Here is a 27,843-nt window from a genome sequence, read left to right on the forward strand (position 1 = left end):
TCCTCGGGCCCTGCGTGCCTTTCTGCAATCGGGCCCTCTACACTTCGCCACTACCCAAGGAATGGCTTAGAGCCTCGATTACCTTAATCCCCAAGAAAGGAACGGATTTGTCTGACGTGACTGCCTATCGGCCAATATCCATGTCCAGTTGCTTGGGCAAGGTGGCAGAGAGGATGGTTTCTGCTCAACTGACCTATCACGTTGAGTCGGCCGGTCTGTTGTCCCCTCGCCAATTTGGGTTTCGGGCGGGCAAGCGGGCTATGGATTTGGTTATTAGACTTTTGCAAACCATACGAGAGATTCATCCACAAACAACCGACTGCAGCAGTGTTTTTCGATGCTGAAAAAGCATACGATCTTCTGAATCCGTCTTTGCTACTTCTTAAACTTAAGCGGAAGGGACATGGCGGGGCACTTTACTTCTGGCTGCAGTGCTTTTTGCTTAACCGGCGTATTCGCACGAAGGTTAATGGGACGTTTTCGAATTTCCTGCCTCTGAAGCAGGGGGTACCTCAGGGGTCATCTCTTTCCTGTATGTTATTTATCATCTTTGTGGATGATTTACTCAAGATTGTTCACAGCGAGTCAGCGCTTTTCGCCGATGATTTGGAATGTCACAAGGCTGGTTGTACTTTGTTGCATCTACAGCGGTCCCTTCAGGCAGACCTGGACTCAATCGCCGAGTATTGTTGCACTTGGCAGCTCCGCATGAACCCCTCGAAGTGTTCATACTCCATTTTTTCTCTGGCCACTAAGGGAGCTGACTTTCGACTTCAGCTGACTTTGAACGGGGAATCTATCCCTTGCGAGGCTCACCCGTGCATTCTCGGTGTAACTCTCAACCGAAAGCTCATTTTGCGGACCTTGGTTTGGACTATTTGTTCAAAGTTTGACAGACGTTTTTATAGCAAACTGGCGAAGCTTGCCGGCACGAGTTGGGGCTCTTCAGCAGGTGTACTCAGATCTGTTTATTTGTCTTTGGTAAAGTCTACCATCGACTACTATGCTCCAATTTTACCGATGGCGTCGGCTCGTGCTTTCAAGGATTTGGAGGTACTTCACAACAAGGCAACCAGGTTCATCGCTGGACTGTCTTCCAATGCTTCCAACCTCGTCTTGTAGATTAGGTGATTCTCATATATTTCCTCATTGTATATTTTGTAATTGAGCATTTTAGATAGTTTCTGTTCTGAATAAAAGTTTTCTATTTTATTCAGGAGCTCTTATTTTCTATTTTATACCCTAGACGCAAGTTAGCGAGTCTACTTCCTGTCTTAGTACACTTTTATAGTTAATATTTAGATTAAACAGTCCAGACACCTACATTTTTAGAATCTGGGTGTTACGGTAAAGAATTAGTAGGCAAGCACGAAGCAAGACCCAGATGAGCTTGTATGTGAGTTATTGTTAGTATAACTATTATTTAACATTATTATTATTTTTTAATTATTATTGTCTTAGAGTAGTTACCATACTTGTGGTGGTTACGATAAAACGACATGTGTTTATTTATATATTATTTATGGTTAATATGTTATAAATGCAGTTCAAAAATATTTCTAACCCAAGTGACATGGAGAAGATCCAGTCACAGAAAGGGAAGGTTATTATATTGGTTGAAGGCTACAGATATCAAAAGGACAGAGCAAATGCTGATGGAAGTACGACATGGAGATGCTGCAAGAAAGATGGCTGCCGAGGACGGATGAAAAAGCTGAATGATGTTGTTCTGTCATCGGAACACAATCACGCTCCTGACCTGGCTAAAAACGAAGCAGCGGAAGTTGTTTCGGCTATACGAAAACGGGCAGTGGAAGGGGTGAAACAACCAATGCAGATTATACAAGCCCAAGGAGAATTTCGATGGAGTTAATTTTCTTGTTCCTATTTATTAAATATGGTTTTTCGATCTTGAGCTTGCGCTCTTATGTCGGCGCTCTTTTGGCGGTTCACCTGGTTATATATTGAATGGTTCCCTTTTTTCTTTTGTAAATAAAATTTATAAGCTGATTTTTTAATCTAAATTAAGGTTAGGGTTTAACCACTGTGGGTTTAGCCATGGTTGCCTGACACCCAATAGTTGATTAGCCTGGGGGTAGAGTTAGACATTAGGGATTTAGACCCCCACCCCCTGTCTGGGCTTAGATTTTATTGTGTGTAATTGGTGCAAATGAATATTGGTACGAGAAATATAATGAATGCATAGATTGGTGACACAAAATTGGTTGTCATGGTATGCAGGGAGTTCAGGCTAAGTAGTGAATGAGAGGTACTTCAAGTGATGTCGATGGCAAGGATAGTTGTATGTGGATTTAAATGATGACAGGCTTAACAGGTAAGCTGTTGTGACCTTCCTAGCAACTGGTGTGAGTTATGCTGGTTTTTTCAAGTATTGAGGTGATTTCCCAGGTTAATCAGAAGTCCTACAACCAGCATATTAAAGAAATACATACTTAAACAGAGCAAGTGCTGCCACAAATGAAGCACTATTGGCTCTAAGCTGAAGGTTCAGTGGCAGCATGGAGCAGCAGGCTGGTGAAAAAATGTGGGCCCGCTTGATGCATAAATATAAATTAAAATACAGTGTAGTATTTGATAGAGATACCAACACCATCAAGGCTATCCATAAGCTGGGCCCATATCAGGACCTCACTGTGGAGAAATGTGAGTGTGTGAATCATGTGGCCAAAAGGCTGGACACAGCACTCAGGAATGCGGTGGATGCCAAGAAAAAAGAGAAAGTAACACTTGGTGGAAATGGTGAGGGTAAACTTACAGGAGCAAAGGTTGCCAAATTAAAAAAATATTTCACTAAGGCGTTGCGCTCCAGGTCCCTCAGATGCAGAAAACCATTTGGGCCACACCTAACCATTGCTCATCCACAGATGAGGAACCTAACTGTTGTTTTTTTTTAAATGGGCTGCTGCTCAGGCCTTAGCCACTCCACAGCATGAAAAAAGGTGTCATCTTATATTTGTCCTTTGGTAGTAACAAACATTTGCATTGTTTATGAACACAAGACGACCTCCTACAACGCTGCTTAGATGGGAAGATTCAGAATGTGAAGGAGTATCGTGCTCTAATCTCGAGTCTGTGCCCCAAACACTATTTAGCTGGGAGTGGGAGACAAAAGAGACTGGAGGGAGCAGTTAGCATAGGTATAGGAGAATTCAAAATGGGTTCCAAGGTTACCCATGAATTTTCTGGGCCTTTTGAACCTTTTAACAGACTAATTTTGGTATTCTTTATATTATATTTAGCATGAACTTGTATGAAAGTAGAATACCTGGCCAATGGAAGGACTATTTGAGCGACTACTCATGTTTTCCCATGCTTTTTGTTATATCGCTCACTGATGTTAGGGGAGAGAATGAAGGGTATAAAAGGGGTGTGTAAAGTGGGCAGTGTATAGAAGAATGTAAGCCGTCACCATGTCACTCTGTTCCCATGTCACTCTGTTCGTGGATTGTTCTTGGATTACTATTACTCTATGGACCATTGTTGAATGTCTCAAACTCCATGTGTAAATATTTATATATGATCAAGTTATACTTTCATCAAGAAGTGTACTGTTAAGTGAATATTATGAATCCACAATAACAATGCTATGAACCACAGTGCATTGTTACAAACCTTTAAACAGGTTAAAAAAAACTGAAAGCTTGGCATGAGAAAGGATGCCATTAGGGTGGGAAAGGTTAAAAAAATTCTTAATTTCAAATGAAGTGTTTTAGAGGCAGGGTTAATGGAGTGGCCGAAGAAAAAGAGCTCGAATTAAGTTAGAGAGCGGACCACAAAAACTGCCAGCTGACACTGAGGTACAGTAGGGTAGCTTTCATCAATTCTCTTCATATTGTGCTTAGGCTTTGATTTTTTTCCTCCACCTGATGAATGAGGTACCATCAGGCTAAGTGTCGTAATTTTATGCCTACCAAGTTTGTGAAGTATTTATAGGTTTAAGAACATGCAATTGATAGTCTAAGTTGTTTGCTTTACCAATTTTAAAAAAATGGGGTGTTTACTATTTGGCTTCAAAATTTGTCGGTCTTCTTCGTAGCGAACACATTTTTAATTGTTATCAAAATATGGGGCACCCTTAATGGTTTCTGTGTAATGTAGTCACTAGGTATCTACATCAGTATCCTATTCATTTTATGCATTTTCAGTTTAGTTAGATATCTAACCTAATTTAAAGATGAAAAGACGCATGCAACATGAACCTGAAAAGATATTTATCTTTTCGACAAGCTGTGCAGATGTATGGAATACCTTTAACAACACTGCACTGCAAATTAAAGGGGAAAAGCCCCATTGTCGATAACAATACAACACTCTAGAACACAGAGGATGAGAACCACCAACTGGCTTTTAAAGTTAGCAGAAATGGGTTTTGGAAAGGCGCACAATGAGGTGAGAGAAGCGGCCAAAAGGATACTATCAAAGAGGGATACAACTGCACAAATGCCTGGCAGCAAATGGCTGTACAGTTGTTCAAGAGACATCCAGAGCTCTCAACAAGAACACCTGTGTCTCTTGAAAAAGAATGTGCACTGGTGACGCCACAAGCCATTAAAAGATGGTAATCTGAGTTTAAGATGTGTGTGGAAAAGTTGGATAAACCAGGTTGAATATTTAATGCTGACGAAACAGGTTTTGGGTTTGACATGACGGGCAGAAGAGTGCCAAACACGTGTACTGTGTCATTAAACAGAAAAACACAGGTCATGTAGTTGGTGTGCACAAGTGCTGCTGGGCAGTATTTTCCACCCCTTCTAATTTATCCATCACATAGCTATTGTGATTTAAAAGGTGTGTGATTGTGATTTACAAGGTGCCATCTAAACGAGTGTAAAAAGTGACTGAACTGTGTGAATGAAAGTCTGATTTATTGAGTGTAAGCTATAATGCTAAGTTGCAGTTTGCTCTGCTATCTTATTTTCAACGTGTATGTGATACACATATTCAACTGTGGATTTATTTCTTGTGTAAATAAAGTTAAAATTTTTATGAACTCGAAATCAGTGTCATCTACAAGATCACATGTACTAAAAGAAGAGGTCAAGATTATAAAATCTGAAACCCCTTCGCACCAAACAAATGTCACACACCAAATGTCATTATCACACAAACCAAATAATTGTATTACACATTAAATGACATGACACTAATCAAAAGACAATATTACAAACCTAAATATCACAAGGTTTCAATGACATACTGGAGTTTTTTGATGGCCCTTTCAATGTCCTCATCCTTAACATCATTATGAGTGACATAACGAACTTGTGTCCTAGAGAATGGCAGCATTAAAACAGATATCCCTTGTTTGAGTGATTTCCTTTCTTCCTCCGTCACCTGGTGGAAAAAATAACAGAATTAAGAAGCAAAGAGGATTTTCTTTAGTCAAACACTACGATTCATCCATATTCCCCCAAACTATATATAGAACATTTATCTATAATAATAGTTTCGCTGTCTGTCTGTGTATCTGACAAGAACGCTCTAGAGAAAACATAAGAAAAAATTCTATCTGACAAGAACGCTCTAGAGAAAATACAAGCAATTTAAAAACTCTCACAGTGAAACGAAAGACGAAGTATGACGTCGCCACATTTAAAACAGAGTAGAAAATAATCTCAAGGCGGAAAGTGCACACAGTAATATAATGACGTCATTGATTATCGAGTATAAACATTGAATAAATAAAAAGGAAATGTCTAATCTAAATGGTTTGCGTGAAGAGTTTCTTGCATACAATTCTTCGGGTAGGGGCGAAGCCCCACCCCACGCGTAAGAACGTCTGAGCCCCCCCCCCCCCCTCCCCAACTCAAAAGAAACTTCTTCATTGATACTCTATAATAAAATTACCGCCTAATTAATGTGTCTAATCTAAAAAGTGGTTTTCTTGCAATTTCTTTAATGCAATTCTTCGGGTAGTGGCTAAGCGCGACACCAGTGTTTCTTTCAGACTTTTTCCTCCCCGGAGAGGGGTGGGGGTACTTGGAATTTTCGGGGGCGGGTGTAGAATTTTTGGGGAGGGGCGGACACTGGAAAAAGTATATAATTATATTTCGTTGAATGGAACGGTAAACATGTTTTTTTTAGAGGGGGTGGGTGGGGGGTGGGGGGTGTGTGTGGGGGGGGGGGGAGTGGGGGGTGGTTTTAATTTAGACTTTTTCCTCCCCGGAGAGGGGTGGGGGTACTTGAAATTTTCGGGGGCGGGTGTAGAATTTTCGGGGAGGGGGCGGACACTGGAAAAAGTATATAATTATATTTCGTTGAATGGGATGGTAGACATGTTTTTTTTAGGGGGGGTGGGGGGGGGGGGGGGTGGGGGGTGGTGTGGGGTGAGTGGGGGGGGGTTTAATTTAGACTTTTTCCTCCCCGGAGAGGGGTGGGGGTACTTGAAATTTTCGGGGGCGGGTGTAGAATTTTCTGGGAGGGGGCGGACACTGGAAAAAGTATATAATTATATTTCGTTGAATGGGATGGTAGACATGTTTTTTTTAGAGGGGGTGGGGGGGGGGGGGGGGGTGGGGTGAGTGGGGGGGGGGGTTAATTTAGACTTTTTCCTCCCCGGAGAGGGGTGGGGGGTACTTGAAATTTTCGGGGGCGGGTGTAGAATTTTCTGGGAGGGGGCGGACACTGGAAAAAGTATATAATTATATTTCGTTGAATGGGACGGTAGACATGTTTTTTGGGGGTGGGGGTGGGGGGGGGGGGGGGGGGTTGGGGGTGGGGGGGGTGGTGTGTTTTGGGGGGTGGGGGGGTGGAGGTGGTGTGTGGGGGGGTGGGTTGGTTTTAGTTTAGAGAAAAGAGACAGCACTATCAACCTAGCGCCCGGTGTATCCTTCCTCAACGGGCCATTTTTCTCGTCTATAATTATAGTTTCGCTGTCTGTCTGTGTATCTGACAAGAACGCTCTGACAAGAACGCTCTAGAGAAAACATAAGAAAAAATTCTATCTGACAAGAACGCTCTAGAGAAAACACAAGCAATTTAAAAACATGCATAGTATTTCGAAAGACGAAGTATGACGTCGACACATTTAGCATGTAGTTGAAAATAATCTCAAGGCGGAAAGTGCACACAGTAATATAATGACGTCATTGATTATCGCGTAAACATTGAATACAAAGGAAATGTCTAATCTAAATGGTTTGCGTGAAGAGTTTCTTGCATACAATTCTTCGGGTAGGGGCGAAGCCCCACCCCACGCGTAAGAACGTCTGAGCCCCCCCCCCCTCCCCAACTCAAAAGAAGTTTCTTCATCGATACTCTATAATAAAATTACCGCCTAATTAATGTGTCTAATCTAAAAAGTGGTTTTCTTGCAATGGGACGGTAGACATGTTTTTTTTTGGGGGGGGGGGGGTGGGTGTGTGGGGGGGGGGTGTGTGTGTGGGGGGGGGGGGTGGTGTGTGGGGGTGGGTGGGGGGTGGTGTGTGGGGGGGTGGGTTGGTTTCAGTGTTTCTTTCAGACTTTTTCCTCCCCGGAGAGGGGTGGGGGTACTTGAAATTTTCGGGGACGGGGGTAGAATTTTCGGGAAGGGGGGCGGACACTGGAAAAAGTATATAATTATATTTCGTTGAATGGGACGGTAGACATGATTTTTTTGGGAGTGGGGGGTGGGGGGGGTGTGTGGGGGGGGTGGCGGGTGGTGTGTGGGGGGTGGGGGTGGTGTGTGTGGGGGTGGGGGTGGGTGGTGTGTGGAGGTGTGTGTGTGTGGGGGGGGGGGGGGGTGGGGGGGGGGGGGGGGGTGGTTTCCTCATCGATACTCTATAATAAAATTACCACCTAATTAATGTGTCTAATCTAAAAAGTGGTTTTCTCGCAATTTCTTTAATGCAATTCTTCGCGTAGTGGCTAAGCGCGACACCAGTGTTTCTTTCAGACTTTTTCCTCCCCGGAGAGGGGCAGGGGGTACTTGAGGTTTTCGGGGGCGGGGGTAGAATTTTCGGGAAGGGGGCGGACACTGGAAAAAATATATAATTATATTTCGTTGAATGGGACGGTAGACATGTTTTTTTGGGGGGTGGGGGTGGGTGGGTGGGGGTGGGTGGAGGTGTGTGGGGGGTGGGGGTGGTGGGGGTGGGTGGTGTGTGGGGGGTGGAGGTGTGTGTGGGGGGTGGGGGTGGTGTGTGTGTGGGGGGGGGGGGGGTGGGGGTGTGTGGGGGGGGGGTGGGATGGTTTTAGTTTAGAGAAAAGAAACAGCACTATCAGCCTAGCGCCCGTTGTACCCTTCCTCAACGGGCCATTTATCTAGTTTACACATAGTAATAGAAGTTTTGTTGGTAACAAGATTTTTAAGACAGTGGAAGCGGGAAATACATTTTATTTATGTTTTCTTCTTATATCGTTAGCAGTTCATTTTCTGTGTAGGAATTTTCTTTTTTCTAAATTTACATGAAATACAATTGGTGAAATTAAAATTAATTAAAATGCCTATGCCGTTTAATTGGGCTTTATTTATAATGTGATATTAAAAAAGTAATTTCATTGATTAACTATTTAATCTAGCATGTTTTTGGGATTAACGCAATTTTTATTTACTAGTAGTAAACAATTAAGTGATAAGTTGAGTAGAGAATCAAATAGATACAGATGTTAAGAGATTACTGGATCAAGTCACCATAGAGGATTAAGTAAGGTTTTACCATTTTCAATCTCTCAGAAAATTGAACTGGGGTAACTTTCCCGAGTAGGTTGATCATCACAATGTTGGACTGAACACCTTTCAAGTCAACGTTACAGATGGGGTTACCTGCCATTTCTTCAATACCTAAGGGGAACATATTTCAAAAAGGCTTTTATAAAGGTTATGCTATATAATCTCTTCACTTAAATATACAGGCAGTAGGCAAGTTTAGCAAAAACACTAATAATTCAAACTTAATGTATCTGGGAAGTAACAGCATCAAATAATTTGAAATAAGTTTTGCATATTTATATACCGGTTCATAGTTTAAGTGAATAAATGAAAGAAATTTCTGTTCCAGAAAAATATAGTTTTTTTTTAAATAAATTTTTAAAAACAAATGGCTTTTGATATATTTTAAGTGGGTAAAGTTTCCATGGACTTTCTCAAATAGTAATAAAAAACTGCAATTGGTGCCACATCAAGCCTTAAGAGCCTAATTGTAATTGGAAAGTTTTAGCCTATCAGGTGCCACATCCAGCCTTAAGAGCCTAATTGTAATTGGAAAGTTTTAGCGTATGTAATTGACCAGATTAGCTCAAATTAGAAAGGTCTTCTATTTATTTTAAACATTTTGGAATTAAAACCTTTATAATAATAGGCTTTTAAATGCATTGAAATTTAGACAAACTTGTATTCTTTAATAGCTTGTTGCTCATGAGATGTATTACAAATTTTACAGACCAGAGCTTGCATTAAAGAAAGCAAATTTATTATCCTATTTTCAGTGCATTTAAAGTTATTATATTTGTTTTGTTTTGCCAATTTTAAGTATTTGATTCTAAATGATCTTGACACCGCCGTAGGCTGCGAATATTTGCTTTAAACCTTTACAGTCCTGTGTACCAGCAGCCGACAAGACTGTATAGTATGTTTATTTACACGTAATAACAGATTGTCTAATTCTTAACGAGTTTATGAAGATACAGGCAGAAGTGGGAAATAATGAGTTTTATTTATGTTATTTTCTTGTTCTACCACCAGTGGTTCATTTTCTAAAATTTAAGGACTATAATTTTCTCAAAATTACGGGCAGGATAATTAGTGAAATAGAATCGAATTAAAATGCCTCTGCATTTGAATCGTAAATCAGCAGATGTAATGTGGTCCTCTAGCACTTACCCTGAGCAAGACGATATGCTCGACTGTGGTCCTCTGATAGTCTGTCCACCATGGTTTCCAATGCTACTATCATCGGAGCTGCTATAACCCCTGCCTGTCTCATCCCTCCACCTAAGGCTTTCCTGGCCCTTCTTGCCCTGTGATAATCAATTATTCACCTAATTACACCAAAACATGCTGGTGACAGGAAGTCTGAAAACAGAAACTGACAGATATTAGCAGCAAGAAAGACAAGACTTGCATAGCTGTGACATAGACAGGCAAGACTTACATAGCTGTGACAAAGACAGACAAGACTTACATAGCTGTGACAAAGACAGACTTACATAGCTATAAAATCCTTGCTACCAGCTACAGCTGATCCCAATGGACAGCACAGACCCTATGCAAAAAGTAAATGATAAATTAGCCTGACCAGTCCAGACAACATTGTAAAGACAAGGCTTTCACTTCACAAAAATTGGCACTTAACTAGAAAGGTTCAAAAGGGTTGTAAAAATTGTTCACTTGGCTGGAAAGTAAGAAATTGCTCACCTTACTGAAGGCAACAGAAACTGAATCAGCATTTTTGCAGATATCTGACACTGGAATATTCAGGGCTGTAGCAGCATTGAACAGCCTGGCTCCATCTAGATGCAGGAGTAGACTGTGCTGTTGGGCTAAATCTTTAACCTGCGTGAGAATTAAGCACTATATTGCCAAAATATCAAATTAAGTAGTAAGTGTTTAAAAAAATAAGATGTAATTGAAATATAATAGCTAAAATGTTTAACAGCAAACAATTCAACTTGTTATGCCAATGGAGAGATGTCCTGAGAATAGCTTGAACTGTGTTCAATATAGCCACAAAAAAGCAGGGTGTGATCGAAATACAAACAGGAGCAACTGGCCACAGGTATAGAACTTATTCATTTTTCTTGTTACTGTTGATATCTGTTTCTATGACTTGTAGTTTTAGCTTTCTACATTTATAAATTAACTCACAATAATGCTGTCTACTACCTAGGTCCTCTAAAGAGATCATTCACTTATCATATATACCAACATTTGTCTAAGGGAAAAAAATTACACAACTGGAATGAACTCAAACACTTTCCCATGTATTCCGAAGTATATCTTAGAACTTAAAACATGTAACAGTTACTAGGACAGAGAGCACAAGATCTTTAGATGTAAAATGTGAAAACCTGTTTGATGTAATCTAGGGAAAGAACCTTCCCTCCACATCTGTTGTGTGTGTTCTCAAGGCAGATGACCTTTGTCCAGGGTTGGTGAACGTCGTCTATTGGGCGTATACAGGCCTCAATGTCTTGTATGTCCATAGAACCATCTGGAAGGTTTGGTACACATTTACCTTGTATCCCTGCCAGCTAAACATTGACAAAACTTGTACAAATGAAAGTTTATTGTTTATATATTGATTTTACTCTATTACAATAAGACCTGGCTTAAACCCCACCTTAGTTTCATCAGAGTGCCCACACTATTAAAAGCAATGAACAACCTGTCTACCACAACTTTGCTATGCAAAAAACAATTCTGTACCAACCTGGGCTAGAGCAGCTACTTCATACTTGTGAATATGAGAATCCTCACCCAATATGACCTCACTGAACCGTCCTGAACAGTGCACTAAAACTAAAAGCATTTTAAGATATGCTGAAATCCTAAACAAAAGCATAATAAGACATTACAGTACAGGAAGGCAAAAGAATACATTTTAGCATTAAAGAAAATATAATTAATAAACTTTGAAGGAACACCATTAGTAGCTGAAGACTAGTATAATAATGAGATGGGCTTAATGTATGATCGTGATCTACTGCATTAAAAAAAAACCTTCAAGAAATGAAAAAGCTAACTGAAAATAATATGAAACAGAAAATAAAAAAATATGAGATGGACAAAGAACTGACCATCACCTGCTAACCTGATGATGTATTTGCCATAGTACATGTTGGCATTAGCAAAGCTTCTTCTTTTCCTAAAACACTTGCACACATTTCTTGAAACTCTGTAAACAAATATTTTAGTTAATGAACTTCTGAGAGGTGTAAGCATTATCCAACAATCATGCTTAGGCATCACAATATAGAGGACTATGCATTTAAATAAAGAATAGGTCTGTTTGCATTAGTTGGTTTAAACTAGTTTTTAAGCCCTGTTTATTTTAGTTTATAGTAAATGGTAGGCCTACATGAAAGGTTATCTGAAAAATGATGCTATTAAAAAGAGCTCACTATTCACAGTTGGATCTTCACCAAAAACATCATCCCCAACAACTGCATTTTTCATAGCTTCTCTCATCTGGGGTGTAGGCTTGGTCAAGGTGTCGCTTCGAAGGTCAACTACATATGATCCCAAGGAGGAAAATGTTCTGCACTGTTTCAGCATGGTCATCAAGTTAACCTTCAACATGATTATTGGTCTTGGAAGTGCCATTGTTAGTGTACTGTACATCAGGCAATATGGGTTTTTTCACTGCTAAGAGAAAATAGATTTAGCTGCAAAAAAAAGAGAATAGATCTAGTCACTATTGTAGGCCCCTACGTGTTTGTACAATTTAAAAATATGCCACATAGTATTGTCACATAGGCCCACATGTACCATGTATGTATAATCATGTGTATAGTGTATATGTAGGTCTATTTTTAAAGGCTTTTTTTTCTGGATGTATTTAAAATTTGTAAAGCTATGCCTATGCACTTGGATATTTTGATTTGACCCTTTGAATCCCGGACAAAAAGTCCCCTTTAAATTCACTAGAAACTCATTAACTTTTATTTCATTCTGATCAGTACACTGACAGTTAAAGTAGGGATTGGTGCAGTGTTTCTTCCAGACTTTTTTCTCGTGGCGGGGGGGGGGGGGGGGGGGGGGGTGGGGCGAACACTAGTAAAAGTATGTTTTCCTTATGGCTATAACAACTACTGTTGTTAATTGATGCAGCTGTTAATGAAAATATCCCACCGAATTTTTTATAGTTGTATTTTTGGTAACTAAAGTAGGCCTAAAAAGTTTAATAAATAATTTTTTAAAGGCAAAAATAAACCACAATTTGGTTGTTTAGCCTAGAGTCTAGGTTCCTACATATTTTATTACACAAAATGACAACAGTCATCATGTGTGAACTAGATCTAGATCTATTCTAGATTTTTTTTTTTACAAATCTAGATCTAGAAATCTAGAGCTAGTCTAGATTTGATATTCTATTCTTCTAGATCTAGATTTATTAAGTAATTTAGATCTTTTATAATATTTAGGCCTATATTTAATTTAGAAGTAGGCCTATCATCAAAATCATGTCAACTCGTGTTTTTTTGTTTCGGTTGAGTTTATATTTAATTAATAATTAGAGTCTAGATCTATATTAGTTTATACTTTATACTGTAACTATAGGCCCCCTAATAAAATTCGCTCAACTGGAGGTGAAAATGAAGCGGCGAATAAAATACTAAAAATAGCGAATAAAATAGATCTAGATTTCTAGATCTAGTTTCTAGATCTACGCTAAAATGGAGTTTTGCCTTGTGTCAGTGTGGCTAACTCATGATGAGAGTTAAAAGATCTAGATCTAGATTAGTATCATCTAGTCTAGATTCTAGTTAGATCTAGACTCTAGATCTACAGTACTAGATCTAGATATCTACTAGATTTTCTAAATCTAGATTTAGATTCTAGATCTACATGTCAATTTTATATTTGTCATGAGTGACAGATACTCAGGCCTAGCCTTGTCCGGGTCTTTAGTGCCCTTTAGCCTAGAATTAGATTTTCTACATTCTAAAGTAAAGTCTTTCTTTATCATACTTTAATAATTTTAGAACAACTCTATTCCAAGCACTAGACATAGAATCTAGATTTTTTTTTATCTAGACAGTTGTAGATCTAGAGTTGATATGGACTGTATGGCCTAGAGTCTAGCGGGCAGTTTTTTTTTTTTAAAAACAAGCACCTGTGTTGGCGACTCTCCCTAAATGTAAACCTTACGCACGAGAGTTGACAGGCCTATCCAATCACATTGTTGGGTTGCCGCTTGCCGCATATTATTCAAGAAAAGCAAGCCAAACGAAGATATATCTTGTAATAAAAGTAGGATTACAAATTTACATATATATCTAATTCAAATGTTAAACGCATACCAGCTTGGTTTTGAATAAGTGAACATACCTTAAGCTTAAACAACTGAAATTCGGTTTCCAAAATTAACAAATAGATCCATACGTACTTTTTTTGTATTTGCATTAGGCCTATTTACTTTACTGTTTATCTGTTTTTGTTAAAGGATAGTGAAAAATTGGACTGGCTTTAGTTATTGTCAGATAAAGAACCGTGAACGATAAAAAAGAATGGCAGAGAGCACTCAAGCCAGTAATCTGTCAGGGTAAATCGGGGTTAAGTGCACGTAGTAAGGGAGGGGAGGGGGTTGAATAGGAGACAGTAGGCAAGCATGAACAGCTATCTGAGCAGTGGCATTTGCACTGAGTGCTAAATCCTAGTGATAAAAACTATCTCAATTAAATTACGATACAATCATTGATCAAGGCGCGCTGGTGGCTTGCACTGATTTTAGTTTCAAAAGTGTTACTGTGTTATGAAGTGAACGTTGAATGGTGAGGGTTTGAGAATATGTGTGTTGTGAAATAATTTTGTATTAATAAAATAATGTGACTTTGTGACAAGGTATGCAAGGATGTGACGTTGTTTGGTGTCGTTGTTGCTGAAGAGGAAGAATAGAGCAGTCTGCATATACATACATATGTATTATATATATATATATATATATATATATATATATATATATATATATATATATATATGTATATAAATATATATATATATATATATATATATATATATATATATATATATATATATTTATATTTATATATATATATATATTTATATATATATATATATATATATATATATATATATATATATATGCGTGTTATATTGAAAAGGAACCACCACCACGTCAACCTCGATCCTAAGTAGTTCATAACAACGCCATTGGTTAAAAAGCGCGAAACAGGTTCCTCATATTGTTTTAAGTTCTTTAATAAGCAAAATGGAGTGATAATGATACCAACATTAAGTTCTTTAATAAGCAAAATGGAGTGATAATGATACCGACATTAAGTTGTTTGAATACCCTGACCTATTAAACCCCTCCACCTCCCCACCCCTTTTAGTCTTAGTTTTATCTAGACAACGTTTATCACATTTTGACCGAGTCTAAGGGACTCGACGCCCGAATCCGACTCTTCAGCCTAGATTTTTGTTTTTAACATTCTCACAAAGGGAAAACATGATGAATGTTATATTGATCTTCTCACTGCTGTGTTTATCTGCCACTAGTTTGTTCCATGTAACACAAGGTAACCCTGGTAATGTTGTTTCTGCATCACACACGTTCACATTCAATTTAAATTAACAAAGATATTTTTCTGTAGTATCCTTGTTACCGTGATATAAGTCTTCCATGTATGGTTAACATGACTTGATTTAGTTTACATTAATTTAGCTATCTTGGATAAAACAACTATTGTTTTCTTCTTAAGCTCGTTGAACTTACTATTGTTATTTATATTTGTAATAAACTTGACATTGATTTGCCATTGACTTGTTATTTTGGCCTCTCGTCTGTAATAAACTTTACATTGATTTGCTATTCTTGATCTGCCACTAAACTTTACATTGATTTGCTATTGACTTGCTATCCTGACCTTTGACCTGCTCATCTGTTCCACGTCACGTGACTTGTTAGCGGCCACCACCCCCTGTTTACCTGACCAGTTCACGTGCACCAACAGTCGCACGTGCATCCAAGTCAAGTACGTGTGTGACGGCGATGACGACTGCGGCGACGGAGAGGATGAGCGAAATTGTACCAGCAGAGGTGAGTGTTGTCACGAGATACATCCCTCACGTTTAACGCGCGTGTGGTCGAGTGGTAGAGCGCCGGACAACACCGGACGCTGAAACCTGGTGAGCAGTCTTTGGCTTGTGTCACCTAGTGGTGTCGAGTGACGCCTGAGACTCTCCGGCCCAGAACTGTCGGATAAAGTCTGAGACTCTCCGGCCCAGAACTGTCGGATAACGTCTGAGACTCTCCGGCCCAGAACTGTCGGATAAAGTCTGAGACTCTCCGTCCCAGAATTGTCGGGAAGAGGCGATTTTGCATTATACTTAATTCCACTACACCGAGACAGTGAAGATTCATTTACGCCACACCAGATGTATCTTACAGGTGAAAATATCAATCAATCAATCAATCAATCAGTCAATCAATGTTTATCTCGTCACCAGGGTCCGGTTGTGGCGACCCATCTCTACAGACTGGGTCACACGGGTCACTGACCAGCATGTATTACCCACACAACTACAGCCTCAATGCCGACTGCAAGTGGCACATCAACGTCGCCAGCCAGTGGGTAGGTCTTGTTAGGTCTTAACCTAGTGGGTAGGTCTTGTTAGGTCTTAACTTAGTGGGTAGGTCTTGTTAGGTCTTAGGTTGGTGGGTAGGTATTGTTAGGTCTTAACTTAGTGGGTTGGTCTTGTTAGGTCTTAACTTGGTCGGTAGGTCTTGTTAGGTCTTAACTTAGTGGGTATGTCTTAACTTGGTGGATAGGTCTTGTTAGGTCTCAACTTAGTGGGTAGGCCTTGTTAGGTCTTAACTTAGTGGGTAGGTCTTGTTAGTTCTCAACTTGGTACATCAATGTCGCCAGTTGGTAGGTCTTGTTAAGTCTTAACTTAGTGGGTAGGTCTTGTTAGGTCTTAACTTAGTGGGTAGGTCTTGTTAGGTCTTAACTTAGTGGGTAGGTCTTGTTAGGTCTTAACTTAGTGGGTAGGTCTTGTTAGGTCTTAACTTAGTGGGTAGGTCTTGTTAGATCTTAACTTAGTGGGTAGGTCTTGTTAGGTCTTAACTTAGTGGGTAGGTCTTGTTAGGTCTTAACTTAGTGGGTAGGTCTTGTTAGATCTTAACTTGGTTGTTAGGTCTTGTTAGGTCTTAACTTGGTACATCAATGTTGCTAAGCCCACGAGTCTACTTTGTACTTTACGACATAGCCCCACCCCCGCCTTAGACAATTTTAAGTGCTTCCCCCCCTCCCCCTATTCTCGGGGGGAAAAAGTCTGTAAAAAACACTGAAAATAAAGTTCGTGTAGTGTTTGGCTCTCTGCAGTCCTCTCAAGGTGAGTTCCAAAACGGAACTTCCCTGTTTTAAGCTTGACTGTCTTTAGTTATAAATGTAAAATGTCTGTGTTGTGTAATTATGTAACGATTTTTTTTTGTTTTTGAAAAATAAAAAGTTCTAGCCTAAAATTGTTATATATGAATCCTTTAGGAGAGGGTGAAAAATATGAAAAGAAAATTAATTAGATGTTTAATTTACGACTAATAAGATTGTATGTCTACTAACCTTAAGTATTGCAATCTACAACAGCTACAGATGTATTTGTTTTTCAACTTGATAAGGCTAAAAAAAACCTACCAAACTATTTTGTTTAGAAATTCTGCTCTATATAATTGTTACAATAGCAAATAATAACTTAATGTTGTATAATGTTGTATAATGTTGTATAGGTAAGCGGTCAACCTAAGGTGCAGGAATTTGAAATGAATGTAAAGTTAAGCAAAGAATTATCTCCCATTTGAAAATCCAAATACCAAAATTTTATTCAAGGGAAATAGCTTTCGCGAGAATTGCTAAATCCAGTGGCGTAGCGAGGTCGGGTGTCACCCGGTGCAGCACTTAATGGTGTCACCCCCCCCCCCCCAGAGGCATAGAGACCCTTCCCAGGGACAAACTTTCAAATTTTCGATTTGCACCCCCCCCCCCCCTCAAACTTTCGATTTGCACCCCCCCCTCGAGTTTTTCTCTATATATTTTGCTATTTTTTGCCTTGGTGTCACCCCCCTAAATGGTGTCACCCGGTGCGGTCCGCACCCCCCGCCCCCCCCCCCCCTCGCTACGCCCCTGGGTAAATCAACCAAGTGTAACTAAGACATGCTTGAAAAACACAATTAAAAGCTCTAAATTTCTTTAAGTAATAATTATAACAAATCTTTTATATTAGCTATGTAGCCTTGTAAAAGCAATATATTTTACTTATTGAATACTTAACTCTAGGTTTTTTTGAAAGTCTAAAAAATGGTAGCTTGATTACAACATACTTCTATTCAATTTTGATGACACACTTTTAATTGTAGTGTAATCATCCATATACATAAAATTTTGGATTCCCTAAATAAAGGGACGTCTTTCAAAATATCAAACACGGATAATATAGATTCCTAAAAAAAAAACTAATGATTTTTAAACTAGAGAACACCTGCCTAAGTACCTTTCTCGTGTGTTCCGTACTGAATTGAAATCATCTAACTTACGATAAACTCGACTACTTGATATACTTACTACATTCACAACACCTATCAAACTTCGATACCTAAACATAACTAGACTCGATGCTCCAGAACTACGACACAAACTCGTTTAACTTCACCAAGCTCTACAAAGGATACTCCAAATCAACAACGATTTCACTGGACCTACTACTACACTTTAACAGTCAATAACATTCGATACGTTAATACCACAATAATCAATCATCCCGAACTTCAGAACTACGATACTTCATCACCTGCATTCTCATTTCTCTATTACCTATCAGATTCCACTAGACCTTCAACTACAAAACAGCCGAATAAAACACTTCAATACTTTATACATAAGAAACCGTATCAGAAACAGCCATCCGTCGTTACTCCCAAATCTAAACTATTGATCAAAATTTACCAAACAAGTACAATACTTTGAATCAGTGGGGTAGCGATGGGGGGGGGGGGGGGGGGGGGGGGGAGGGTTGTGGACCGCACCGGGTGACACCATTTAGGGGGGGGGTACCACCAAGGCAAAAAAATAGCAAAATATATATAGAAAAACGATAATTCCACTTAATTAAGTGATTAATTCGAGTGTTAAATAGTCTTTTTAAAGCAAATTTGACAAATCCCGAGAAAGGGTGGGGGGTGCAAATCGAATGCTTGAGGGTGAGGATGTGCAAATCGAAAATTGAAAGTTTGTCCCCGGGCGCTGCGAAAGGTCGCTACGCCTCTGGTGGGTGACACCATTAAGTGCCGCACCTGGTGACACCCGACCTCGCTACGCCACTGCTTTGAACACCCCGTCAATACAAAATTTTATACACCAGGGCAGATTTCTAATTCAAAGTCAGAGAAAACGAGACTTACAAGCCCTATTAAAATTAAATAACGTTTTGAAACATTCGAAATTTAAATTACGAACTTATTTAATAGTTTTCTACATCACTTGTATGAGGGTAGTGATCTCCCCTAAACTTTCTCGAATATTCTTATATAACACTATGGTGGATGACAATATAGACTCGGAATATAGACAATATTTTTAATCCATTTTAATTAATTTTACATTTTTTTAGGCCCATTGTTTTGTAAACTACCTTACAATACGTGAACATTATTAGATTACAACCTATTATTACAGTACATTCTTCTGGAGTTTGTCGACACTTTTGACCTGGAAAAACCCCGACACAATCAATGTGTCTACGATGGAGTTAGTGTCTACCAAGACGATCCTCTTCTATTTGTGGGTTTGTACAAGTTAATTCGTGGTTTTTATAGTAACTATGTTAAGCGAAGGACTTAAAGAAAAGCTTCTGATTTCTCTCAAATAGAAGTATAAAGCAAACAGGCATATTAGGATTCGTAAAATTTAAATACAAAATGTATTGATTTTTGTGACAATTTTATAAGTTTTATGAATTGTAGCCCATATAGCCTCGTGACTGTCTTTAATAGCACCGATCTCTGAATGCTCTCGTCGGCGATAGTAAAATATTCTGGTTGACTTGAATAGCACGTAATTTTATACAGCTTTTTATTCATATATATTTTTTGTTGTTGAAAATAAAAATTAGCGTTTTTACAAAGTGGGGAAAAAATCTAGCTGTTTGGGAAGTCATTTTTCTTTTATGAAAGCAGAAAGTGCATCGCTGTAGTTAGACTTATATACATTGAAGCTATTTTAAATATTCTCTATGTAGTAAAAGGTTGGTTTATTTATTTTATTTTATTTTTTAGTTATTTATAGAAAAATCAACAATGACTCACTTTACAGGTCGATTTTGTGGGACATCTACACCTAACCCTATCTTGGTCAACAGCAGTAAGGCCATCGTTGAGTTTCAAAGTGACGGACAGACAACAGGCCACGGTTTTAAACTCAGTTGGACAGCAGTTAAAGGTAAATATTATTTCAACATGTAGGGTATTTAACTCGTATCATCCTAAGCGTGGTATAAATAACGCGGTTACGTCCCTTCCAACAGCCCCGGCCTCAACTCGTGCTAATACAGCAGATCAGTGCGCACAAGTCATAGACTACGGTGGGGACCTGGGTCACGTGCTATCACCAGACTACGACATCGGCCAGCCCTACCCCGCCCCTCTTGACTGCAGGTATCTTTAAGTTTCCTCATACAGGTAGACAAAATCGACCTTTGGAAAACACCGACCACTGTTCCGTTTACAATCGCAGCTTGCCTGACTCCGCATATCGTTCACCGATTTCCATTCAGTTAAGTCAAGCGTGAATGTAAACCAAGCAATGATGTAGAACAAAACATAACGGCATATACTAATGTGCGTGTGCAGCTTAGAGTAGCATCCACCACAACGAGCTAATTTCAATGTGTGAGTTAAAGTGGATTACAGAGCTACAAATATAAATGTTAAAAGCTAAAGGGTATTCTAAGTAGGCCTTCAACCACATACTAGGTGGGCCAATATACAATTTAGACCTAAAGGATGGTTATATAAACAAGGTTACATGTTGAACGTTTCTTTACAGCACAAAGTAAACATGGCTATCATTTTTACTTGCGTTTGTTTCAAGGTATAATGCCATAATAGTCTACACATCATTCAATGTTCTATGCAAGTATGGAAATAAAAACTATGAGGTTTGATCGTGCTAAAGGTTAGAAATTGTGGTTGTTTACTCATCTCAATCATCGATTGATTTCGTCCTTAGGTGGATTTAGGGGGTGGCTTGTATAAGTTTTCACACCCCCCCCCCCCACCCGCCAAATATTTGAAAGAAATTTGGGATAACTGTTGGCTTAACATGAGTTAGCACATATCTATTACTTACAAGATATCTTAAATAAGATGTTCTGTCCTTCATATTTTTTAGTATACAACTTCACCTAGTTAAGATAAATACTCTCGATTTTCTATAGATAAAAAAAATCAAATTTCAAAGTCTGAGGTATGGTTTTACGAACCTCAACTACACCCTCATTACAATAATAACGAGGGCACGCTAACTCAGTTTTGTCGTGTTGGGCGGAGGGGTGGGGTATGGTGGATGTATGTCAGATACTAGCATGACGGTTAAGATCCTAATGAGGGATCCGGATCAAACTGGAAACTACCTTCCTTACATCTGACCTTGGGTAGGCTGTAAGTAACGTCATTTGAAGAGAAACCAAAATAGATTTTCCATTTTAACGGTTCTCGCTTCAAACTCTACGGGGGTTTAAAAAAATGTCAGTGTTGTAAAGTTAACTTATTTTAAATTGTTAAATTAAATGAACAAACTGGTGGATCCATTATAGTATGTTTACGTCATACTTAGCTATTCTTATGACATTAGATAGTTTTCACGAGAGGGGTAACACTCACTAGAAGGGGACACCACCCGCAAGAAGGGGACACCACTCGCAAGAAGGGGACACCACTCACGTCACCAGAAGGGGATTCCACTCACAAGAAGGGGGACACCACTCACAAAAAGGGGACACCACTCACTTCACTTGAAGGGGACGCCACTCACAAGAAAGGGACACTACTTATAAGAAGAGGGACACCACCCACAAGAAGGGGACACCACCCACAAGAAGGGGGACACCACTCGTAAAACCAAAAGAACCCCTGCAGTAAGATTGGTCCGGCGTGTAATTAAATACGGCACCTCTTCTGCAACTGATTTGACGCAAGCGCTAATGATTTAATTAGCGTAATAAATTATGACTTTTGATTCCGCCGTGTTTTATAGGGGATCTAGTATGGTTTAATTATGCTGAAAATTAAATTAATATTCTATTGTTCTAAGTGAAATAGAATTTAAACCTGAAAGAAGTCGGTGCCAAAAATTGTAGCAAACATGATTCCAGTCACGGTCTGGAATAATGTTGACCATCTTCAAACGTTGGCGACAAGTCAATCATCTTGCCGGCGAAGGTTAAATTACTAGAGGACTGATGGTGGCTGTGTTGTTGCTTGCTACATTGATGTTATCTCGGTCCTTTTTGTTGTTAGTGGGTATGTCGGTTTGTGGGTGTGTAGGTCAGTGTGTGAAAGTAGGGCATGTGTTTCAGTCAGTATGTGAAAGTAGGGCATGTGTTTCAGTCAGTATTTGAAAGTAGGGCCCAGTCAGTGTGTGAAAGTAGGGCATGAGTTTCAGTCAGTATGTGAAAGTAGGGCATGTGTTTCAGCCAGTGTATGAAAGATGGACATCTAAGTAGGTCAGTGTGTAAAAGTAGGGTACGTGTGTCAATCAGTGTGTGAAAGTAGAGCATCTGTGTCAGTGTTTGAAAGAATGAATTCTATGTATGTCATTGCCTGAAAGTAAAGTATATGTGTCAGTGCGTGAAAGAAGAACATCTAGGTAGGTTCTTGTGTAAAAGTAGGGCACGTGTGTCAACCAACATGTAAAAGTAGGGCACGTGTGTCAATCAACATGTAAAAGTAGGGCACGTGTGTCAAACAACTTGTAAAAGTAGGGCACGTGTGTCAACAAACATGTAAAAGTAGGTCATATGTGTCAACCAACGTGTGAAAGTAGGCCAAACGTGCGGATCTGTATCTAGAGCAGGCGCACTGACACACCAGACGAGTAAAGCTCAAAACGACGAGGAAACATGCCTTGAAGTCTGCACGTTTACATGACACGTGACCACACGTGACTCTCTCTGTTCCGCTTCCCACTTACGTCATCAGCCAACCGGTTCTAGCTGGATCACGCACACTTTGGGGATCCGGACAAAATTTGAAGGTGTGGGAGGTGGGGGGGGGGGGAGTTGTCTTATGTTAACCTGGCTCTAGCAACCACGGTTTTAAGGCAAACTGACACATTTGTAATAAACACGAGGAAAACTTTTCTACACACCTTTTTACACGTGCTAATTAAATCCTACACGAGGAATGCTAATCTACACACTTAAATCCTACACCTCGGTATTACCGGTGATGTAAACAAAGGGTGTCACTCCCCCCCCCCCCCTCCGCCAACATCATAGGCCTATGTAATAAAACTATCTGGAATTTTGTAAATCCCCCCCCCCCCCCAACCGGAATATGTCTAATTATGTATGTAACTAATTTCTATTAAACTAATTGAAAAAAGTAAACTTTATAATCACAACTCGTTATGTTTTGTTTTGATGTCATCCCTTTGGGCGGTTTCACCTCCCCATCCCCTCCGCCACAACGTAGAGACGCGACTGACTACAAATTGCACCACCACAAATTGCACCATCACATATAGCACCAGCACATACAGCATCAGCAGCAGTATTAACATTACAGCAAATCTCAACAAAATAAGATACGCAATCCACTTTATTATAATTCATTGTTTTGTTTGCTTTATGTTTTATTTACTCGGTATTTTAAATACTCGAGTCTAATTCTTGAACCCGTATCAATACATTTAACCGTTCTGCTTAAAACATGAATTAATCGCATACTTCAATAACCCATACTAATCGAATAAAAGCCCAACAAAATAAACCCAGAATCAACCAAATTTTTTTTCAGTATCATAGACATATTTTGTTCTCTGTTTAAAAACAAACATATTTTTATTGTTTTAGTCTAATATTCTAGTTTTATATAGGATCAATCTAAAGCTGTTTTCTTATAATATAGCACATTATTTATAGAGATTAAGAATACCCCCCCCCTCCCCGACACCTAAATCCCATAGCATTTCGTTAATTGTAGAGGCCCTACGCGTAGATGTTCGTTAAATTGACCGCAAAAACTGATTGACGTCACGAATGTTTTTATCAAGACCAACAAGTCAGATTCTTTGTGTTAAACTATGGGAAAACACACGTATTCTCTCCCCTGCCTCAAGAGAGTGGCTTCCCTGTAGCCAACAGTGATATTGCCAGTGATTTGTCTGTAACTTTTATAGTTTTAAACCTCCATTTAGGACACGATACCTGTAGATATATTAATATAAATAACACGTTAATTTTCAATGTGTTATGATAGCCCTCATTAATTAAATATATTTATGTAACTGCTCAGAAAAAGTTGTCATAATTTTAAAATTTATTTTAGATTCCGTAAAGTAGGTCGACCTAAGGAACAGTTAAATAAACACAAATAAAAACTTGTTTGTAAAGGATTCCATTTTTATAACACAAGAACAGCAACACATGTGGTGTGGTGTATAATGTCGAGTCGTTTATTTGAAACGAAACCGACACGGTAAACAGTTGATTCAAATCTCGTCATTGTTTTCACCCTCATGAGTACCTGGCCAGAAAACATAGTGGAATGAAGCAGTTCCATTGTGGCTAGTGTTTCTTTCTCCGTGGGTGTGGGTGGTGTGAGGAGGGGGTAAACACTGGTAAAAGTATACATTTTCTATATTTATTCTATTTCTGGTGGAGGGTGGGGGGAGGGTAAAGCGCCCAACCAACATTCCTTCAAAGGGGAAAAGGCTAGTGTGCAACTTGTATTGTGCGTGCGCGGTGTTCTAAAAGTCTTATACAAGGATATATGTGTTTTACAAAACAAATACGCGGCAGGTTCAAAACTACTGCGCGGCCGCGCAACCGCGCAGCTTATAGGGAACACTGCCCCCAACCCACCCCAAAGATATGCCTAAAAGAAACACCGATTGTAGCGTCATTATTTCCCGGTAATATAAGGACGATACGGTCAGTGTGTTTTTCAAACATTTTTCTCCGGGGGTTGTGGGTAGGGGAGGAGGGCACTTGAAATTTGTTTTTGTGGGGGGGGGGGGGGGGGGTAGAACTGGTTAAGGTATATATATCAATTTTATATAAATTATATATTCATTATATTTCGTCCGTGGGGTTGGGGTGGGGGTGGGTGGAGGGCTTGCTTCGGTGGGGGAAATTTCGGAAAGAGTGTGTATGGGGGGGGGGGGGGTAGGGAAAAGATGCAAACATTGTGTCGTTCTATATTTACACAAATAGTCGACTAAATTTTTTTTATTTTTAGATGGAAGATAACCGTGGACCCTGATCTAGTTGTCTCCCTTAACTTCAACTACATGAACGTCGGTGTGTACACGGACCTTCAGTGTCAACACGCCTGGTTGGACGTGTACGACGGGCCGAATGCAAGCTCGCCCCTGATTGGTCAATACTGTGACGCCTTCGTCCCGCTGGAGCTTCGGTCTTCCTCCAACACGATGTTCCTGCAGATGGCCGCCTCTGACAACATGGATGGGAAACTTGGGTTCAAGGCCACATACTACGCTGTTCACAAAGCAGAGGTCGATGGCCGAAAATAATATTAAAAAAAATATAACACAATGACACGTGGTTCGATAAAATGGGTGACCAGAAAGATGCGCAACGGAGAAAAAGCGCAACGGAAAAAAGCGCAACGGAAAAAAAGCGCAAAAAAAGTTGCGCAACGGAAAAAAGCGGCAAACAGAAAAAAGCGCACACAGAAAAAAAGCGCAATTTTTCTGTTCGCGCTGTTTCCGTGTGCTCTTTTTTTCTGTTTGCGCTTTTTCTGTTTGCGTTTTTTTTCTGTTTGTTTTTTTCCGTGTGCTCTTTTTTCTGTTTGCGCTTTTTCTGTTTGCGTTTTTTTTCTGTTTTTTTTTCCGTGTGCAATTTCTTATGTTTGCGCTTTTTTTTGTACTAGCCTCTAACTTAACCAACTGATGTTAATTTTGTACTACTCTCTAACCTAACCAATGAATGTTTTTATCCTCACGTCTCCATAGAAACAACAACGACAACAACTAGCGGGCCCTACCCCCCGGGCTGTGACGGGACACCATTACGTATGACGTCAGACAGCGGCGTGGTGACGTCACCGTTCTACGACAAGGTGGCTCCCTACAGGGACAACATGGACTGCGAGTGGGCCCTCCAAGGCCCCCCGGGTCAAACCTTTCTCGTCACTTTCCACGACTTCGATATCGAACACTCGGGTGGATGCGAGTACGACTACTTACAGATATTCGATGATGTCGATTACCTTGTCAAACCTCTAGCTGAAAACGGATCGATACACACCGAGGTTAACATATTCGATAACGACACATGGCCCTCTAGTATCGCCAACTTGACAAAAATAGTATCGTTCTGCGGACAAATGCTGCCGTACGACGTCGAGACCAACAGCTCTAGAATCGTAATCAAGTTCCACAGCGATTACCAGTATGGCGGGTACGGATTCAACCTGTCCTACTCTACACGATACCCCCGAGGTAAGCATAGTATCGATGTTTAAATATCGCTTCGACTATCATGATACAAAGATATAATTTAGTCTACTTTAAAACACTATTAAACTTAAATAGGTGATACATTATTACCAGAAACACTACAGGTCTAAAAAAAATCTCTTGCTAACGGAAAAAAAGTTTATTAAAACAAGCTTTCTGTTGATTGATCAGTATCTCTATCTCTGATAAGTGATATTATTTTTGCTCTTAATTTTACCATAACCATACTCCAAATTCTCATCTAACTTGCTTAAACTCAAAGCCCAACTCAACCGATACAATTTGTACGATATAAAGTACATAATTTGCCTAACTAACCCAAACCCTAACTATGTAGGGTTGTACAATGTATCACTGTAGATACACGTAAGTTGACTGTGTAGTAAACAGGCCGACACATGTGTCGTGTAGTTACACGGCTAACACATGTGTCGTGTAGTTACACGGCTAACACATATAGCGTGTAGTTACAAGTCTGACACATGTGTCGTGTAGTTTCACGGCTAACACATGTGTCGTGTAGTTACACGGCTAACACATATAGCGTGTAGTTACAAGTCTGACACATGTGTCGTGTAGTTTCACGGCTAACACATGTGTAGTGTAGTTACAAGTCTGACACATGTGTCGTGTAGTTAAAAGTCTGACACATGTGTCTTGTAGTTAGAAGTTTCACGGCTAACACATGTGTAGTGTAGTTACAAGTCTGACACATGTGTCGTGGAGTTACACGGCTAACACATGTGTCGTGAAATTAGAAGCCCACCTAAACGAACTGTGTTCTTGTCACTAGAGGCATGCCGGGAGGGAGAGTTCACTTGTGCTGTGCGGGGGGTGTGTCAACCTGACGTCAGTGTGTGACGGGTCACGTGACTGTGATGACGGCAGTGACGAGCTATTGTGTCGTAAGTTTTTTGTGTGGCAGTAATTGGTGGGGTAAGGGACGTGAGGATGGACAGGGGCTTGGAAGGGACGTGGCAGGGGACGTCAGGGGGGTGGAGGGGGATGTATTCAGAGTGGAATAGTCGGAGTAGAACCGTGCAAGGGGCGGGTGTAGCTACAGGTATTATGGTGTGTTATGGAGGTTGGTGTTGGAGGGTGGTGTTGGAGGGTGGTGTTGGAGGGTGGTGTTGGAGGGTGGTGGTGGAGGGTGGTGTTGGAGGGTGGTGTTGGAGGGTGGTGGTGGAGGGTGGTGGTGTAGGGTGTGTTATGTAGGGTGGTGGTGTAAATATGATTAACATGCATGTACAGGTCACACACTATAACACCCTAGTTCACTATACCACCACCCTACACCACCACCCTACACCACCACCCTACATAACACACCCTAATCATATCAGATATGCAGGTGTTAGAAACTGTACCATCAGCTGGTGTAATGAATATAACGTTAGACTACACATACATGAGAGCCATCAATAGCCACTAGCACCTTATATCTGTAATGTACTGTACCACCATTCA

The 27,843-nt window shown here is 39.9% G+C and overlaps 2 protein-coding genes across 2 annotated transcripts in view; one reads left to right on the top strand and one right to left on the bottom strand.

Moving 5' to 3' along the window:
- Positions 1-4,374: 4,374 nt before the first annotated feature.
- On the bottom strand, positions 4,375-12,297 carry LOC131932991 (uncharacterized). The gene is made up of 9 exons (XM_059289892.1): positions 12,061-12,297; positions 11,751-11,834; positions 11,370-11,458; positions 11,008-11,190; positions 10,355-10,492; positions 10,147-10,202; positions 9,821-9,957; positions 8,658-8,782; positions 4,375-5,355 (listed from the first exon to the last, which is right to left on the bottom strand). Exons 1-9 carry the CDS (start codon positions 12,278-12,280, stop codon positions 5,197-5,199), a joined length of 1,191 nt encoding a protein of 396 aa, XP_059145875.1. The 5' UTR covers positions 12,281-12,297; the 3' UTR covers positions 4,375-5,196.
- Positions 12,298-15,066: 2,769 nt separating this feature from the next.
- LOC131932098 (ovochymase-2-like) overlaps positions 15,067-27,843 on the top strand; it is a 17,047-nt gene continuing 4,270 nt past the window's right edge. The window contains exons 1-10 of the mRNA XM_059289007.1: positions 15,067-15,210; positions 15,591-15,722; positions 16,133-16,257; positions 19,351-19,459; positions 19,987-20,112; positions 20,198-20,327; positions 25,134-25,417; positions 25,870-26,358; positions 26,470-26,480; positions 27,170-27,281. Of these exons, the coding sequence (XP_059144990.1) occupies positions 15,132-15,210; positions 15,591-15,722; positions 16,133-16,257; positions 19,351-19,459; positions 19,987-20,112; positions 20,198-20,327; positions 25,134-25,417; positions 25,870-26,358; positions 26,470-26,480; positions 27,170-27,281 (1,597 nt within the window). The 5' untranslated portion in view covers positions 15,067-15,131. The remainder of the gene's footprint in view (positions 15,211-15,590; positions 15,723-16,132; positions 16,258-19,350; positions 19,460-19,986; positions 20,113-20,197; positions 20,328-25,133; positions 25,418-25,869; positions 26,359-26,469; positions 26,481-27,169; positions 27,282-27,843) is intronic.

Source organism: Physella acuta, unplaced genomic scaffold (genome assembly GCF_028476545.2).
Source record: "Physella acuta isolate Inbredline_101_S28 unplaced genomic scaffold, ASM2847654v3 ptg000011l, whole genome shotgun sequence".
Classification (NCBI taxonomy): Eukaryota; Metazoa; Mollusca; class Gastropoda; family Physidae; genus Physella; species Physella acuta.

What these genes read in the sequence shown, in the direction of transcription:
- LOC131932991 (XM_059289892.1), bottom strand. Translation starts at nt 12,280, where the DNA reads ATGTACAGTACACTAACAATGGCACTTCCAAGACCAATAATCATGTTG. An exon ending in TATGGCAAATACATCATCAG is followed by an intron (nt 11,459 to 11,750) that starts GTTAGCAGGTGA and finishes AAATGCTTTTAG; the next exon opens with TTTTAGTGCACTGTTCAGGA. An exon ending in AGCATATCGTCTTGCTCAGG is followed by an intron (nt 8,783 to 9,820) that starts GTAAGTGCTAGA and finishes TGTTCCCCTTAG; the next exon opens with GTATTGAAGAAATGGCAGGT.